Below are 19647 nucleotides of genomic sequence, written 5' to 3'. Positions count from 1 at the left end.
AATTAGCTACCGTACCTAGAGAGGAAGAGAGAAGATTGGTGTTACAGTACTTCACTGATACAAAAGCAGACTTTTATAATTCTATCTTTTTCTGTATCCCCTGTCCCTCAACACTGCCCCTGTCCCACTGCTTAAGAGCAATTGCAACAAGCTCTCTGTGCAGTGAAGTCATCCCATTTAGGAACAGGCTGTTGGATAATCACTAGTGTATTTTTCTGGAGGAGTTCGATTACCGCGTTCCTGGGGCATGTTCTGATTTGTGGCACTTTTTCAAAAAGTGACTAATGAATTTTGCCATAAAGGGAATCGTTGACTGAGAAATACTCAGCAGCATATATGGTTGGGATTGGTTAGAGTATCCTGATTAGGGCAGCTGAAATGTCTATAGATACTTTTAAATACACAGGTTTGCAAAATTATTTCCTATAATGCGCTTTTGAGCAGTCTCCTATTTCTCCAGCTTGAGACCAATAGCTTGAATTGAATAAAGTTGCATCGTGTCAGTAAGAGGAGTAACACTGAATCCCTGGCATTGTGCATCTTGCCTGGACACAGGGCTGAGGCTTCGTGGCAGCCTCTGGGTCTCTGTGCAGGGGGCAGAGAGGAGGGAGCTTCTCCAGAAGGTCAGTCAGGAGAATTTGAATCGCTCTGATCTGCCCTCTGGAGGATAGCCTCCCCTCCTTTGACTCTTCAGGGAGCCTGGGCAGACAGGGTTTCCACAGCCAGGTTGAAATGCCATTCTGCGCACATTCCTGTCTCCCTGCTGCTTGGGAGACCTCTGGGGATGCTGACAGACTGGGAAGAGGCACAGTTGTTCCAGATGGGCACCTTCCTTTTGAGTGAAAGCAGGATGTTAAAGATGTTAAACACTGTAATCCTGGAGGGCCATTGTCTGGAGAAGGCATTCAGCAATTGTTCCAACTGGGGAATTATTATTCAATATTCAGCAATGTTTGTACTTTATGGATAGGGTTTCTCACTGTCCCTTTAGGCCCAATCAACTTAAAAACAAGCCATGGCAGAGGAAGTGCAAACTCCTCTGCGTTTGACTGGGAGAGAAACTGAGGCACAAGAAAAACTTGTGAAATAAATCTGCGGCAGAAATGGGAGTTGAGCTTGCTGCTTCTGGTTTGTCTGCTGCTGCTGTGCAAACCTTTAGGCACATAGAATGAGAGGGGCTTTTGCAACCACCTTAGGGTCTTTAGGGTAGAAAGTTATGTGTAGTCCTGATCATGGAAAGCACTGAAGTACATGCTGAAATCTCCCTAAGTCCACAGGACTTGAGTATGTCTCTGGAAAATTTTCCTGAAAAGCATAGATCTCAGTAGGTGCTTAAGTGCTTGTTACCTTATAAGATCTATAAGCATGATTCTGCTCATCAGTAGCACATTAAAACTGTGCTATGTTCCTGAGAGAGTGTATTTGAGATTGCACAGCTAGAGGGCAGAAAAATTCAAGAAGAACCACAGATGTCCATACAAAATACCAAGACTGAGTTTGGTCTGAAAGCCCAGAAGGAAACAGAGCTCTCGGGCTTCTTCAGTGAAAGTTAAGGAGGAGTTATTTTTTGCAAATGGGAGGGTGGGGTGCTAGAGGAAAAATGAGGGAAGAGAAAGGGGAAGTTAACTCTTCTTCCCACCTCTAGTTTGGGGGAAATTTTGGTTTGTTCCATTTGTACTTTACAGATGAAATTCAATCCTCTCAAAAGACAAAGAGTTTATTGTGGGATTGCATGCCCACGTGTCTTCTGCACTGGAAACCTGATGTCCCTTGAAAGGCACCTGTGTTCACAATTAAAATAGGTGCTTTGTTCCTTAAGAGACTGATATGACAGGGCTTTTTAGCCTGTTTCTCTGCACAAATAGAAATACCATTTCTTCTGATAGGAGGTTCTAAATGGGTGCTTGTTTAGTTCCAAATGGAAAGGTGTAGCAGTAGCGAGCACCAGAGACTCAAGAGTGTTTCTACCTTGAATATTAGAGAGCTTGTGTCCTTCCTTGCTTGTAGTCATATTTGGAAGATTCAAATTTTTCCAATGGAATATTTGGGGGCTTTTTGATTTGAAGGGGAAAGCCACAATGTGAGGTTTAATTCCCCCCAAAGAGTCCAGTATTGCTGTGGATGAGCTGGAGAGTCTTGGGAAAGTTTCTGCCCTTCCTGTTACTAAGCGTATAAAAAGGCAGTGCCCACCAAGTGATTCTGCTGTGTTTCTAGATCCAATTAATTCCTGTTATCAGCTGCTTCCCTTTCCTAAGGCTTTGTTTCAGGTACTGGAAACAGCAGATGGTGAAGATACCATTCCCTTTGTCAGGTTTGTGTTTTGAAGGAGGACATTTTATAGGTACTCTCACTAAACAGAGTACTTGGATCCTTTTCCACAGCTTTCTCACTCCCTGAAAAGGTCCTTCTTAGAGGCTGGGACAACATATTGATTAGAACATAGTGTGAAGTGGGGACAGGAGATGTGCAGTTTTTGTTCACGTGCTTAGTTTCTCTGTGTGTGTGTCTCTCTAAGTGCAGATCACTGGACTCTGGAACAAAGCTCTCATGATGGAAAATCATTCTTGGTAATAGTTCTTAGTGCTCCCAACCACTGGAGAGGAGGTTCTCCTTCAGGTGTCTATCTCCAGTTCTCTCCAAAGCAGAAAATAAAGCATAGGCAAAAAGTTGCTTTATTAAAAAAAAAAAAAAAAAAAAAAAAAAAAGGTGATGATGAAACTGTAGTCTCCATACGTCTGCAGATTGAGACTTAATACTGTTGCACGTACTGGGCTGACTTGCCTTCTCTAAGCACTTAACCCTGTTTTTGTATACATAACCTAAAATTTTATACTGAAAACTTAATACTTACTAGATTACTCTGTTGTAGGAGCATGTCTGTCTTTTCAGACAAACAACAAAGTCAGAAATGTGGGCTTTGGAGGAGGAAGAAGGGAGGATGCCTTTAATTTGGCATAGCTGGCTAATGGGAGGAAAGGTGGCAAAATAAAAATAAACTAGTTTCACTTATTTTGTGGAGATATTTAATCTTCTAAATTCACAAGTGAATTGCAGTTAAGTGTTGCAGATCAGGCCCATATCGCTGTAATGCTTGTTTTGCTCTGTTCCTGGCAGGATGCTTTTGTATTTTGTTGTTAGCAGTAGAGGTGGAAAAGACTCTATAGCTGTTTCTTCCCATCTAACTCTATAAAGGGAGAAATATTTATTCCTCACCTTGTCTCTCTATGGAGGTACTAAAATACTAAAGTAAGAGAGAATGGTTGGATGTACATTTAAGACTTCATCACCCTAGCATTGGGGTCCTTCAGTCATTGATGTGTCTTAACCAGAGTGGTTGGAGCAGTATTGTCTCCCTGTTGCATATGGGGCATGGAAGCACAGCACGCTAGGTGATTTGCTCCCCAGCTCCACAGTAAGGCTTCCCAGAGCTGCAGGGAAACAAATTGACATACCTTCTCCCCGGTCCCATTTTGATGACTTTGCCATTGCTTTTGCAATTGTTTGCAGCTCTCTGTGTGTGAGTGGAGGTTAAGCTAGGAGTCATAGAATGAAATTGAGGGAAAAGAAGCTAAATACGGGCATGGGAAGGAGAGAGGTAGACTTTCCCAGTGTGAATTGTGTCCTTTTGTGTGAGGAGAGAGTTTTCTAAAGGCTTTATTCAGAAATCCACATCAGCTGAGAAGCATTTTGCTGTATGAAACAGAATATTGGGTAACCTACTGTGAAGAATAATACTGCAGTTGAGGGACCCTTTAGGGATGCACAAGATGGACTCCGATAGGTTTCTTTCATCGTTATATTTGGAAATGTTTTTTTTCATGCTGTGATTTCAAAATATGAGCCTGCATGTGGATGTACAGCACTGTAGTACAGTAAAGAAGTTAGAATTGCTGTGGTAATGGTGATTCTTCTGGCTTTTGGTGGTCCTTTACATAACCCCTTAATTTTTTTTTTTGTAATTTATGGTATGAGACCATGAGTGACGGGATATCTCATTTAAACTGCTGTTTAAATAGCTTTGTAGTATCTGTAGAGACTTATGGCAGGTGCCCCGGGAATTTCCCTTTTGTAAACCGTTTAAAGTTTAGATCCACACAATACAGTCATTGGCTGGGAAGCTTTTTCTCCTCTACTTTTGTGATCTGAATGGTTGTTTCCTAAATATATTGAGGACCTTCTGGTTACCTTGGGATGTAGGTCTGGGATAGCCATTTCCAGCTTGTTGCTAGGAATATCTGAAATCTCACTGTTTTACTGTAGTTTTGATTTGTTGAAATTCCTTTAGCCTAAGTCCTTGGTTAACTGAAGAACTACAATCTTTCAGTCCTTTTGAGTTGTACTGTGTCCATTAGGCCTTTCAGACTGGTTCAAAGCAGTCAATGTTTAATTTGGATCATATCTTCTTTTAAAGCTGTTTGCCTTGTGTGGCAAGCCATTTCTTACCACGTAGGTCACACTGATAATTAGAGATTGGGGTCTCAACATGCTAGGTATGCATTAACACCGTGAGTTCCAGTCAGCAGACTCTGAAATCTGCCCTTAGCCTTTGGCGAACAGAAAGCAGTAATTTTTAGGGACGCTGAGGCTGGCTTCTGGGCTTCCAAACCCTTGCCTGCTTAGGTGTTCTCTGAGGAATCAAGGCTGTCCTGTAAACTGTTAAAAAATCTGAAGGTCAGGTGGATTAGAAGACCTCTCCTGGCAAACACTAATGTTTCTTCTTTGAAATGCTCACTCTGAGCTTTTTAGGAAATTTTAGTTGGTTTGTGAAGCTAGAACTTAATTCTGTTTCAGGCGGAATTAATGTTAATTCTCTCCTGAAGGATTAGGCATCTGTGTTGATCGTACAGGCTTGACCAGTAGCAAGTGAAATCAATGCATTTTTGACTCTTCTTTCCATTTTATTAGCCTTAGAGAAGCTTTCATAATTTGATTAGGTTTAAATTTTACTGCCTGTTACTGTGCTCATGTGGATCTTGTCTATGGGCCAGTATAATTAAATGTCCAGTTCCTCTTTGTATGTGGAAAAGGCATTGAAACTTTATAGTAGAGTGGAATAAGATGAAGCAAGAGATGCTAATTGAACTCTTGCACGTACATAAAGAATGTACAGGTGATGCTATTGTTATTTTTGTACCTAGAGAGAGCCGGTTTGAAACCTTTGTGGTCAGTGCTCTTTTTTTGTGTGCAACCAGGCTAATGTGAACAGATTGTATGGGCAGATTTGGAAGGCAGGTGTTCACATCACAAAACCACTGCTGTAATTGCCATGGTGTGCTGTGCCATTCTCAAGCGAAAAGGTCAAAAGTAAATGGGCACAAACTAACTTTTACCTGTATTAGTGGTTCTCTGAGGTAATTTTCTGTCATTCTAATGGTTTAGTGTGCGGAAAGTTGCTCACTGATAATAGATAATCTATTTTACCTTCTTTCCCATAGAAACAAACCTATGCTTTCGCAATATCTAGCACCAAATTTTCAGTCGCCCCAGTTTGCTTTCCAGTTTTGAATGTTTGAAACCCCTTGGTTACAGGTCTAGGAACCACCTTTTCACAACTGCATTTCCTTGCTGTAGCATTTTGCTTTTTCATGCGTTCGATATCTTTATCATCTTGATCTCTCTTCAGACTTAAAGTTATGATGTGTATTGGCTAAATGCACATTTTTTCCCTAGTAGTCCATAGGAAGTAAGAATCTAGTTATCGTTTTGACGTGCCCGTTAATACCTCAATTCAGGCGATACAGTTGACTTCACTTCTCAGACCTGGATATCACAAGGTCTGTCTCCTAAGTGAAAATACATCTCCTGAAGGGGCATTTGTGGGTAGAGAGGAGGTAAGCTATTTCTTGTACAGCTCTGACTGCTTGTTCAGATGGCCATCACCTGCACACAGGCATACACAGACTTATATTTCAGATGCAAAATACATGAAACTTCTGACTTAAGAACACATTCCTGAGTCACTTAAGCTTGTTCTTTATATAGTATATAATTTGTTTTGGAGTTAGAAGTGTTTCTTCCCGTTACCCACTCTGATGATGCTGTTCTAGAACAGCTGCGTTTGGGGTTTTGCTTTACTTTATGAAGCTTCAAAAAGAAATGTACCAATGATAAGTGATTTTCAACATGCACAATGGAAAGGGGAGCAGGCTATTTCAAGAGATTAAAGAAATTCTCTTCCTTTTTTCCCTTTATCACAGATGCCCGAGATGTAGAGCAATTGAGTAAGAATAACATTACGCACATTCTTTCAATCCATGACAGTGCCCGCCCTATGCTCGAGGTAAGAGATGTGGGGGACTCCATGCTAACTCCTTACTTTGCAGATGACTGTTATAGTCGTCTTGGGGTTGCTTTCTTGTTCTGTACAATTGGCGTTTTGAGACTGATTTTCTTGTGGAAATATTTGACAGCTGTAGTTTTGGTATCCAGTCACAGATTTTGTTGCTGCTGTTATAACAACAAGAAATCAAACTGACAAATGAAGAGACAATTAGTGTGTCAATCAGTACAACACAATAATGGGATTGTATTATTAATTTAATAGTAAAGGTAAGTTTCCTTCTCTGTGTGGAGTTCAAGCATCACACAGACAGCAACATGCCTTCTCCCCCTTCCCCACTACCAACCCTCCTTTGTACTTTGGCCCCTTTCTTGAATCTTTACAGCAGATGGTTGTGTAAGAGGTTTGCAGTCCTCTTCCATGTAAAATAGCCTTATTTAGGCTTGGGGTGTGGGAGGAACCAGTACTCCCTCATATAATACATCTAATAGAGCAGAGCATCTGTAGGTCTCCAACGCTTTAACATGAAGTATTATTCCCCATTTTACTGAAGGGAAGCTGATCTGAAGAGCTGAAATGACTTGACTTGCTGTGTCATCTTGAGCAGCGAAAGAGCTGGGACCAGGCTGCTGGTCTCCTGTGTTGCACTGTTGCGCTTTCTTCTTTACACCAGCTTACCTTGGCAGGAGGGGAGTTTGGCAGGGCTTTGCTACACCTTAAAATCCTGCTATTTGATTTATGTTTGGGACTGTTGTCCCCTTAAATTTGTTCCTTCCCTACATTCCACTTTTCATGAAATATGTCAAAATAGTGGGTAAGGCAGTTGCTGGTGTTACCTCCTCAGATACTGCTGGGAATCTCTGCTTTTCATTCTTTTAATGTAAAAAGTCTCTGGTGAATTCAGTCCTTAAACTACAGAATTTCCACCTCTCCCAGGCAAGTCAATAGGTAAGTTGAATAAAAGGTGTCACCAGTATTTCATGATTACAACCAAAATCAAGTTAATGGTGAATTCAGGGTTGACCTTGAACTTAGAAGTGTGCTGAAGTAGAGCTTTAGCTGTTGACTCTATTATACTGTGCATTTGACTTCTGTTGTGCCTGATGCTTGTGAAGTCTGAAACACACTGAATTTCAAGAGTGCTCTTAGTTGAAGAGATAAACAGTTGTACTGAGTAAGGGACATGTAATGTTTCCTCTAGGGTGCTGTTCTCTAAAACGGATAGAAACTTGCTATGTTTTATTATGATTAGAAAAGAAGGAAGACTAATTATGGCACAGGTCAGCTGCAGCCTCAGGCCAGTGTTTCTTGTGGTGGTGGTAGTTTTGTGAGCCCACACACCACCACCTCACTTGTGGTGTATCTGTTTGTGAGGCTGCATGGTAAATAGATCTGGGAGCTTTTGTGGGTTAAATATAACCAAGTCACCATTTCTTCCTCTAGCTACCCCCACAAAATATATGAAAGATGATGTTTACCCAGATCTGTTCCCAATCTGGTTCACAGTAGTGTCTCAAAAGTTACAGTGGCATGGGAACAAGTAGTGGCTGGCTGAGGATGGACTTCCTTTATTCACTCTTGTTTCTAAAAGAAATGTTTCTCCAACTGTGCCTTCTATTTTGTCAATATGCAGTATACTCCTTTATGTGCCAGTGGTCTGGAAAATGACTGTTAAAACTTCTCCCCAGCTCTTAAAGTAGTGGAAGGATTGCAAGTTCCATTTGTTTGGGAGCTGAGCTGATTATTAATTACTTTATCATTCATGGTCTTACTGTGATGCTTGTTTGCAACTAAATGCTTCTGTTTAGGAGCAAGGGCCTAGAAAACATCTGTTAGGTTGTGTTACTTCCTTTGTTATTTACATCTTTGCCAGGTTTGTTTACAGCTTGTGTATCCACATTGTGCTTGGGGCTTGTTCTCAAGTCCACTGAAGTCAAATGGGAACACTTTCCCAATGTGTCTCCCTCTTCCCCTTTCCCCCCAGATTTCACTCATGGAAACCAAGGGCTTACATTTGTTTTCAGAAATTAATCTGATGTCATTCAGACCTTTAAACATGGAATTGCAGCAAAATGAGAATCTTTTTTTTCCTGACACTCCCTGTTTTGTGTGTCTGTATTTATGTGAACACTGATCATCCGTAAAAAGCTGCCTTTTCTTGGACTGTGGTAGTTGCATTTGTCTTTTGCTAACTATTGTGTCTCAAGTATTTCCTAGTCAACCTATAGGAAATGCTACAAATACTTCATTAAACAAAGCTTTCTGTGCAAGCTATGGAAGGTAAGTGTTTTTGGATATCAAAAACTCAGTAGTATTGTAGTAACATGTTATCAAAGAAAATTTGGCCTTTTTTGTCTGTCTGTGGAACAAACGAATATAGTTGCATACCTTAGCTCTCAGAGGTCACAAATTATGCACATCTTGCTTGTCAGATTTTGAAGTTTCAGTAATGACTGTTTTGATGCAGTAATACTTATGATACAGCACTTAAAGGTGATAATGGTGGGTAGAGAATGAAAATGACCAATCTGGCTTTGTTGTCCATACTCAAGAATACAATACTCAAGAAATAAAAGCAAACGTCAGTGTATGTGGTGAACACCAGATTGTAAAATTATTTTCCACTCTAGTAACTTATGGCATTGCCTCTCTCTGTGAAGTTACAGACCATTTTTACTTGATTGTTTAAAATATTCACAGTACCTCTTAAAAAGTGTCTTTTCATCTGTACTTTATATACTGCAGTATTTGGATATATGTTGCTTTAGTTCCTCATAAGTTGGTAAGCTATTAGAAAATGATTGAAGAGTTTTACAAGAAAGTATTATATTGGTTTAGGTTACATAGTGTGTGCCTGTTGAGAAATAACTTAAAAAAAAAAAAAAAAGATTTTCTTACTGAAATTTGGTTTCGGACATTATCTCAATGATCATTTACAAACCCTCATGGATGTCTGATTTATGGGTGGCTCATAATCAAAGTTTGGCCTTAGGAAGTTGTTGCGTACTTTCAAGCTGGAATAACAGGGAAAAGTGGGTTTAAAAATCAATTAGATTCTAAGACTTTTTATACCTTTAGAAATCGGCAGCCTGCATTAAGTACAAGACACGGAATTGTTTTGTAATGCTTCGAGTGATTTATACTGGAAAGAATTTGCCAAAACCTGGCCTGAACTATCTTGCAATATCAATCCTTAGTTCTTCTTGTATAAACTTTCAAGGAAATTTGTGCTCTAATAAAACCAATCCTGAAATTAATTTATATTTAGAGAGCATCCTAAGACTATTGTTCCAATAAAGTACACCATTGTTATACAGGAACTTAGGTAAGCATTTTGTAGTTTAAACATGCAGGTTTATAACTCCATCACAAAAAATTATGGGTAACTGGTGGCATGTCTAAGAGAAAGGACTGCATGCCATATGGAACAAGGTTTGTTATTTCAGATGCACAGAAGTCAGCCCCTGAGTAAGAGCGGTGTCCAACAGCCTGATATGTGTTCTGCAGAGGCACTAGCCTTGGTGAATCAAATTGGCTCCTCCAGAGCACTTTGGACAGCTGCCCATGGAACACTCACAGATGTTTTATAAATCCACACAAAAGCCATATACAGAGGAGAATAATTAGGTTTCTTGCCACCTGCTTTCTAATCTATTTCTCAGCTAGTTCAGGTTTTAAAATCTCTGTTCAGAATGTGAGAGACACTGAAAAGCAGATGGGGAAACATATCTCAGTGTGCTTTAAATAATAGTGTATCTGGCAGTGACCTGTTGGATCTATCCAACAGGTTGTTGTCTATCTGTACTTCTGTAAGGCCTTTGACACGGTCTCCCACAACGTCCTTCTCTCTAAATTGGAGAGATATGGATTTGTTGGATGGCCTGTTCGGTGGATGAGGAATTGGTTGGATGATCGCATCCAGAGGGTAGTGGTCAATGACTTGATGTCCTGTTGGAGATCGGTGATGAGTGGTGTCCCTCAGGGGTCTGTATTGGAACCAGTACTGTTTAATATCTCCGTCAATGACATAGTGGGATCAAGTGCACCCCCCGCAAGTTTACAGGTGACACCAAGCTGGGTGGTGTAGTTGACACACCTGAGGGACAGGATGCCATTTAGAAGGACCTGTACAAGCTCAAGAAGTGGGCCTCTGTGAACTTCATGAGGTTCAACAAGGCCAAGTGCAAAGTCCTGCAACTGGGCTGGGGCAACCCCTGGTATCAATACAGGCTGGGGGATGAAGGGACTGAGAGCAGCCCTGAGGAGAAGGACTTGGGGGTACTGGTGGGTGAAAAGCTGGACATGACCCAGCAATGTGCGCTCACAGCCCAAAAAGCCAACCGTATCCTGGTTGCATCAAAAAAAGGTGATTCTGCCCCTCTGCTCTGCTCCAGTGAGACCCCACCTGCAGTACTATGTCCAGCTCTGGGGTCCTCAGCACAGGACAGACATGGACCTGTTGGAGCGGGTCCAGAGCAGGGCCACAAAAATGGTCAGAGGGATGGATGGAACACCTCTCCTGTGAGGACAGGCTGAGAGAGTTGGGGTTGTTCACCTGGAGAAGAGAAGGCTCTGGGGAGATCTTATTGTGGCCTTTCGGTACTTAACTGGGGCTTATAAGAAAGATGGGGACAGACTTTTTAGCAGGGCCTGTTGTGACAGGACAAGGGGTAATGGTTTTAAACTAAAAGATGGTAGATTCAGACTACATATAAGGAAGTACTTTTTTACAATGAGTGTGGTGAAACACTGGCACAGGTTGCCCAGAGAGGTGGTCGATGCCCCATCGCTGGAAACATTTAAGGCCAGGTTGGATGGGGCTTTGAGCAACCTGGTCTAGTTGAAGATGCTCGTTGCAGGGGGGGTTGGACTAGATGACCTTAAAGGTCCCTTCCAACCCAAACTATTCTGTGATTCTATGATCTCTTGGTAGAACTCTCTTTTTAAGTTGGAGACCAAAAGGCCAAAGGTCTGACTGTTGTGATAGCCATCTATCCTAACCAAGCTGGTATGGTCAGTCAGAACCCACAGAGAATGTGGAAGCACTCTTAATGAATCCTCAGCAATTCTTCCCTCTGTTGCTTCAAAGGATGCCAGCTAGGTGTTACTCTACTGCCTTAGATCTTGAGTCCAAATTTTGTGCCAGTTGATCTAAGTGAAGTAAGTAAAGGCAAATCTTGTTAATCTTGCCAGAAGAATCTGGTTGCAGGTTCACTGAAGCTAAGAGTATTTCTCTCTGGATTTTCCAGGTGTTTGACCCTGTTCTGGGGGATGTTCCATGGAAATGAATGTGGGCCCAAACCAAATAGGATGTTGATGTGGATTGTGCAGCTGCTTGAAAACAGCTGCATCCTGTTCTGGAAAGTGCGTGCTGTGGTGGACAGTCACATCCAAGCAGCTGAACTTGCAGCGTCCTTAATCATCTCTTACCATTCCTCCCGCTGTCCCCCCAGTCACACACACTTAAATACTGGCAAAAGCAAGAATGCTTCCTCTGCTGCATTGGGCAGCAATTGCTGCATGTAATGCAGGAAGGAGTACAGCATGAGTCCTGGGGGAGGAAAGGGTGCTAGAAGTTCTTCTGGTCAGGCAGTTGCTCAGGCCCTGTCCCAGATAGGTATTATCTGTAAAGAGAGGCAGGGATGGATAGACATTCCGCAGGCCCCCGTGCGGAGAATTCGCCTCGGAGAGCAGCGGGATATGCGTGGCTGGCAAATGACATCACACAGATTCAGACTGGAAGTAAGCAAGACTTTAACCGTGAGGGTAAGTAATTGCTGGAACATATTGCCAGAGGCAACAGTAGATTTTCTTGTGTGCTCTTTTGTGTGGAAGTTGGTTCAGGTAAGGCTGGGTTACAGAGATCTTTGAGCTTTGAACTTCACACCCAGAGCATTTCACAGTCCTTGGTCCTTCTGAGACACTTTGAGGAGCTAGTTGTGGTGACTGTTGTGTGCATTGTAGACACCTGTCCATCAATCAGGAAACGGACTGAAACTACCAGCTTCTTTCACACAGTCCACAACACATTTGTCAGTTACGAGTAATTTTGCTGTTGCTCTTGACCTGCACCAGAAGTTTGATCTAGTAAATGTATGAATCCTGTTACCAGTCACCTGTGGTTGTGGAGCCCTTTGGCATTATTTTATAGCATTATCATTGTCAGACTGACCACTGCTTCATTGCAGGAAGCTCTGTATGCTGCACTCATCTTGGAGACATCCGAACGATCACAGTAATGTAGATCTTAAATCAACAAAAGAGTTTACCTGGGTGTTCCTGTACTGTCCTCTGCCACAAAAGCTTTCCGTTGTTCATTCTGTTTATGACAAATTGCATTAAGAGTAGGCTTTTGCATGTGTGCTGCTTCTATATGCATGTCAGTTTTCTTTCTTTGTTTTCTGTTGCTACAGGATATTTGTTTTGTTTTTATTTTTAGTGTGTTGGTTTTTCAGATGAGGAAAGAGTATATCAGTATATGTGATAGCTTCAATTAAAGTAATTTGGATGAAGCATAAGTAAATGAAATCCCAACAAAACATGCACAATTTTTTGGGTTGCGGGGTATTGTCATCTCTCTCTGTTCAGTACCAAAGCTGTCATAAGTTTTAGCCATCTCAATTTCATGTGAATAGCCTATCTGTGTCCTTGTGATACTCAGGTACCAGATGGTTCTGTTTCAAGTCTTACTGTTTGTGGGATTTCTTCTCCAAACAAAAAGAGTGATCTTAAGGCACTATATGGAATTTTTTTGAATGTTGCAGTGTCTTCTGGTTGCTGAGAAAATGCTCTGTAATGCCTATGAAACATTTGCTTTTCTTTTTCTCTAAGTTTCTTAAAATATTAGCTTTATAGGTTATGGTTCCCCCCCCCCCCCCCCCATTCTGCATAGTCAACCAGAACACCTGCAGAGGACAGTTATTTATTCTTTTTTCTTTGTATTCTGATGCCACTAACAATATCATCTTAATTTGGTACATGCTATCTCCAGAGCAGTGGCTTTCCTCCCCCTTTTCCTGAATTGATGACTACCTAAGTAAGTGTTGATATGGTAGGTGGATGGAAGGGTGGGGGAAGTAGAGAAGGCCTAATTGCTGACTGAACTAAGCATCTTTCTTATCTAGTCTGTTAGCTTGTGCCAGCACAACTTAAATGAACGATATCTTTGAAAATAAAAAAACTTCACAGGCCAGGTCATCTTATAAAGAATTTTAGATTTTTTTTTCCTGCAAATTTTAAAATTTTAATCAGAGTAGAAATAGGGTTCAAATATTCAGTGTCTAAGAAGCTGAACTGAATGGGAAGAGCACAGTTGAAAAAATCTGTGCTGATCTTTTATAACAATCTTTCATACTCTGTGAGTAAACAGTCAAATGCATTAATAGAATACAGGCAAAAAAAATGGTGTAACTGGAACAGAACCAGTAAGTGCGAGGAATAGAAGTTGTAGCAAAATAAGGATGCTATGAAGAAGCTGTATACCTTCTCTGCACCAGTTTTCTCTGCTGAATGCTGTGATATACTTGTTTTATATGGTGTTAAGGATGAGAAAGTTGCAGTTGGAGAAATCACAAGAGGAAGTGCTGGATCAAGTTTAGGAATTAAAAGAAAAAAGTGTGACTGGCTGGTAAATCCAGACCTTTGGAGGAAAGTGAAGAGCTACATGACTGAATACCTATCAAAAACTGAGAAATGTTACTACGATCAAATGGTCGTAGCCTGCAGACCTAGTATAGATAATGCATTCATATCAGCTTGCATTAAGATCTGGAATTTAATTTCATATTTTTTAAGCCTGGCTAGATGTTGTAAATGTTAGTGCAGTTTTAGCTGGGCATGGTAGTCTTGCATGTTTACAGATGATCTTTAGACTATACATTTGCAGCTTTTTAGAAAAGGAAAGCAAACTAAGCTATAGAGGAGCTGAACTGGCAGCTCTGGCATGATTCAAGTAATCTGCTTAGCATAGTTTGTGGATAGTGGTTTTGCTATAGAAACCTATCGTATCTGCTGTTAGCACTTAATGTGATGAGGTTTACTATGGGGGAACTTTTACTGAAGCTTTGAAGGGGAATAGCCTCATCTCCTTTTAGTTTTCTAATTCTTTCTTTCCATCACCAGTTTGTGGAAACTTCGGTCTTTCTCTCACGGTTGCATGTTCTGGACTTACTTCATTTTTCTGTGTGTGTGTGCATAATGGGGATTACCCTGTGCTAAAACAAAAGAAAAAATTCCCGTGTCATGCCCCCAGCACCTGCAGGTGATAACTCTGGAAGTGCTGAAAGCTGCCTTAAGGCTCACAGACACCTGTCCAGAAAGCATTTGTCTGGACTCAAAAGCATATCACTGCTCAACATGAAAAACCTAAATAGGGAAATATTGGGAAACCAAGCAGCTCTACTTTTTTTTTTTTGAAAAGCATATGCTAATTCTGGACAGGTGCTGCTCAGCTAGTGAGAACCGCCAGTCTATTAAAACCATGTTACGATGTTGGATAGCATACAGAAATCTTGGGCTGTAGGGGGCCATTCATATATGAAAAATGCATCTTGATGACATGATGAGAGAAGTCCCTGCCGGGTATGGCTGGGCAACGTGTTCTCTGCGCAGGCTCTGCAGTCTTTGGTATCCAGCCCAAAGACAGATGGGAACTATTAAAGAGGGAGAAGCCAAGAGAGCCTTCAAAATCAGAGTTGCTAATATCATATCACAAGGTCATTGCTGCTGTATAAAGATCAGCTCTGCAAATTAATAATTTAGTCAATTTAGACTGTTGTATTTCCATCTATGGCCCTAAGCTCTTATATCACCAGTGTTGGAAGCTGTCAATTTTCAGCCTTTGTGCTACCGTCAAGAGTAAGTATACAAGCACTTCTTCTAATAAAAAACTTAACTTTCTTCTACGATATTTTACTGCCTTTTCATGGTAAGGGTTCCCCCTCATGACATGTTTCCAAAGACCACGCTGAGCAAAATAGCTACCATTTTCCTTTCAGGTCTAGCGGCACCAGGCAATTTTCTCTAGTTTGAAGTAATGCCATATCTGGCATTGGCTCTGCTTGTGAAGTTGGGAGCTCTGACAAATTTTTCAAAAAATGACATGGGTAGCCCACTAAGAAGCCAAGAGTCTTCCACAAAGCAGCTTTTAAAGTGTGTCAGGCCAGGCCTTCCTCATGAGGTACCCTTGGCAGGGGCTGCAGTGGTGATGCAGTAATTCAGTTCACTGTTTGAATTGCTCAGCACGCACTAGCTGTGTCAGGGCAAGCACGTTCCTGTAGTGGCAGATGTCAGGGAGGAGAGGATGAGGACTGTTTGAAGCTTTCAATGGTGAGCTGTTTGGACGAGAGATGTTTGGACCAGTAAACGCCTGGTGTTTCTCATTGCTTGGATACAGTGTTGACCAGAACAGAGTAGATGCTCTGACCTGCTCTGTGTGGAGGAGATGATGTGGAGAGTGTGTTAATCCACGCTCGTAATGTGAGCATATTCCAGAGGTGTAGTGATCGTGTTCCAGCATTCCCTGAAAGAAAGAGGCAGGTGGGGTGTATGTTTTATTGTAGTACTCGGAGACCCCCTTCAGGGTTCAGGGACCAAGTGTGATAGGTAGTGCCCAGATGGTAGATATGCCCTGACGTGCCTGGGGGCTTGAATAGCCCTCTAGTCAAGGCAGACTAACAAGGTCCTTCCTCTCAGCTGAAGTATGTAGTCCTGCAAATATTCTTGGTGTGTCCTAAAGGAGATAAACCACCATTTAGTATAAACTCATTAAAGTTTTCTCCCACTTTGCATCCCTTCAGATGAGCCAGGTTAGAACTGGAATTCAGGGTTAGAATTAGAAATCATATATGCAGCTCTTTGTGCAAGTAAAGTAAAATCAATCCTTAACTCTTCAACATTTCCCTCTTACAATTTTAGAAAGGGTGATAGGAGAGATGGGGAAGGAGGGCTTTGACAGGACACTTTATATTTGTGATTGACACATTCCAGCCTTAATGATATGGACTTTTCAAAAGTATCACTGAGACTACTTCCTAAGAAAACCATGAACAAACATTGCAAAAAACCCCATGACTTGTAAAAACTATTGTATTATTCAAGATGACACAAACCAAATGTATAAATTTAATTGCAGGAGCATCCCGCTTTCTGTTGTTCATATTCTTCATTTAATTTCAATTTCATTTATAATATTTTTCAAAACCAAACTCAAGTGTGTTGTTCACTAAAGTCAATTAGTGGTTGTTTTTTGCCGAAACACAAATGTATTTTCTATGAGTCATTAATAAAATCAGCACCAATGGTGATTGCTACAGAAAGTAACTGAAAGGACAAACAAACGGTTGAACGGTTTTCAGTTTAGCAGGTTCAGTTTGGTGCATTACTGGACAAAACCCTTGATAACCTTGTGTTGGTTTGGCTTGAGGAAGCTTTGTGCTGGCTGTTTCCCACTTTAGCTTTTTTTCTGAAATGCCCCTAAACAAAAATAAGTCCTCCTGCCCTCATCTGTTGATGTGACGACTCAAATTAACACATGGTTTTTGACTAACCTGAAAGAACTTGCCAGGTGCTGGAGGTTTTCTATTTGCATCTGGGTTCACAAATTTAAGTTTAGGGGTTTAGGTTTAAAAAAAATTTCTTGGAAGTCGTTGATGGTGTCTTTACATAAATTTAAATAGAGAGGTTTAATGCCAAAAATACAATCCTGCTTTTTTTAAACTTTTGGGTTTTTTGTTTTTTTTACAACCCTTTCTCCCCACCCCCTGCCCTTGGAGAATAGAAATTTTGTAATATGAGGTTCCTTCCCCCTCTCCTCGCCTTTTTAACATCTGAAGTTCTAGATTCAGGTTTCCAGTGCTAACTAGAACCTCAGAAATGTATATACAGCAGTGGCAGGGACAATGTTCTGAAGAACATATGTAAAAAACATTACTTGGAAAAACCACTGAACATGAAATAATGAGTAGCATTTTTACTCCTTCCTCTTATTCTCATGCCTACTGTTTTGCTAGAGTACTTGGTTTTATATAAAACTTGCTGGACAGTTTTCTTTCACAGATAAATTGTATGTTAGTATGATTTAGGGTGTAATCAAACTGAGCGTCATTCTTAGTGACTTCAGAACATCTTTGTTCATTACAAAGAAGCAAATGTTCATATAGGTGCTGCATTTGTCTCACAGTACTTTTTGCACCTTACCCTGTTTGGAGTTGAAATTATTCTTGGTATTGCGCGATTAAACTTGTGCATGCTCTTTAGAGATCCTATTCTCAGTCACTGACCCATTATCTGCCATGTAGCACTTGTAGATGTGTCATTTTGCTACTGCAAAATTCTACATGTTCTACTAAAAGAACCCAAATGCCAGTTTTAACAAGTTAAGTTAAAATGAAGCTGGAGTTTTTAAAATAGATTATAGGTAAGTAGAATAGAAACAGAGTGTTCCTTAAACTGGACTGGTTACATTTCCTGAGTGCATGAAATACTGGATTTAATAACAAAGATTTAATTATCTTTTTTAAAAGCTAACAATATTAGGAAAGTGTTGTTCTGTAGTCTTTACTGACTTTCCCAAGTGTCAGATAACTGTTCAGTTTCCAATCTTAGTAGATCAACCTCTAAAATAATTAGAAATTTGAAAATTACTACAATTCCATGAATACCTTATTAACTGTAGTGTAAAACCTCTGCATATATATGGGTGCGCCTAAACCTTTTTGGTTTTAATACCTCAATATTCACTGCAGCAGAACTGACTTAGTTCTAGAATCTGTGATGAAATTGTGCAAGTGTTGTTGTTTCTCAAATAACAGTGAATTTTAGAAATTTTACTTAACTCTCGCTTGTTTCAACTTTGACAATCTTGAAATCGGAATACTTGCTCTAGTTTTGTTAGCTCTCACTGTATCGGTTTAACTGTAGCATTTAGTTTCAGGGCCTAAGAGAGACAGAAATCTAGTTTTGGTGGTTACTCTTGTCTGCTGAAACAGAAAACAGAAAAGTAAATTATATTTTATTTTACTGATTTTTTTTTTTTTAGGGTAATCTTAATAGGTTAAATACACCAAAAGAAATAGGAGTGCTCCTTTTATTTGATGAGGGCGTCAGTTAGGATCATCATGTGAACAATAAGGAAAAAGTTTAGAGAAGCGTGTGTGTTGGAGGGTAGGGTTGTTTGGTGGTAAAGGTGATTGATGGAGAAAGGAAAGTGAGCAATGATTTAACGGTAACAAGTGGAAAGTAGTAGTCAATCGAGATGAGCAGAAGAAAGCTCTGTTCAGCAGCTCATTGACCTAGAAGCTTGGGTTTGAATACATTCCATAAGTATAGAACATACATAATTTCTGCTTAATTAAAAAGGTTGGATTGATTTTTTTTTTTCTTTTTTTCCTCTAAATGGGTAGTCTGGGAAAAAGCTTGTTTGGAGACATAAGACACAACTGACAGCTGTCAGCTGAAGAAATGTTTGAATGACAATGTACTAGCAGCAGTATTCAATAAATAAAGTAGATGTATTACTTCATGTAGGATTTACAATAATATTTCTCTTTTCATCAGTTTTTATAATTGCAAGCTTTTCTCTTTGCTTTGAATAAGTACCATGTTTGGGGATGAGTAGTTATTCTGTGGCACCTAATTTAGTGTATGTAGGTGAAGTGGTACAATACCTGTTTTGAGTTGTTCTGTTCTTCCTCCAATGAATAATTTTTAGAGAATTGTCATTCCTAGGGAACAAAACAGAGTTAATTTAAAAATAAATTAATAAATAAAATGAAGACTTCCATGTGGTTGACATGAAATTTGTATTTGTCTTCCCATCTTTATCATATGTAATTTTGGTTCAACTTTGGATATTGTATCTACAACCAGCTTCAGGTTTATTGAATGAAACTGCAGACTAGGTACTGATTTGGAGCCTGTTGAAGTTATCACTAGGAGCTGGTCTGTTTGACTCTTCAACAGTCTTTTGATTTAGCTTACTCTGTTTTAGTCGCTGTTTCTTACATCTTATGCTTTGCAGTTTCAGAATGGCAAACAAACTGCTAGGTAATAAAATAGTGATGTCTTGATCTTTCTTGCAGGCTAGTACCCCATCTAAAATGTTGTAGGTATCGTTCGGTTGGCATAAACTGTTCTGCTTTGAAAGGTCCCTTTGGGACAGTTCTTAGATGTTATCTGCAGGGTATGTGCACAGGAAGGACAGCAGTGTCTTGGGGCACAAATATACAAATAATATTATGATCCTGGGTAGTGTTTTTTTTAAAAAAGTCACAGACAGCAGGGTTCAGTAATTAAGTATCTTCCTATTGCCAGTGTGTTTAAAAAAGAACGTCTATGCAGCATATGTGAGGAGAAGCTAATTCCAGCAA

The 19647-nt window shown here is 40.3% G+C and overlaps 1 protein-coding gene across 1 annotated transcript in view; it reads left to right on the top strand.

The window, feature by feature from the left end:
• Positions 1–19647, top strand: part of DUSP22 (dual specificity phosphatase 22) — a 45075-nt gene that overhangs the window by 8495 nt on the left and 16933 nt on the right. Inside the window, exon 3 of the mRNA XM_069808984.1 lies at positions 6198–6280. Coding sequence (XP_069665085.1) covers positions 6198–6280 — 83 coding nt within the window. The remainder of the gene's footprint in view (positions 1–6197; positions 6281–19647) is intronic.

This window comes from Haliaeetus albicilla, chromosome 21 (genome assembly GCF_947461875.1).
Source record: "Haliaeetus albicilla chromosome 21, bHalAlb1.1, whole genome shotgun sequence".
Classification (NCBI taxonomy): domain Eukaryota; kingdom Metazoa; phylum Chordata; class Aves; order Accipitriformes; family Accipitridae; genus Haliaeetus; species Haliaeetus albicilla.
This window is presented reverse-complemented; position numbering and strand designations above follow the sequence as displayed.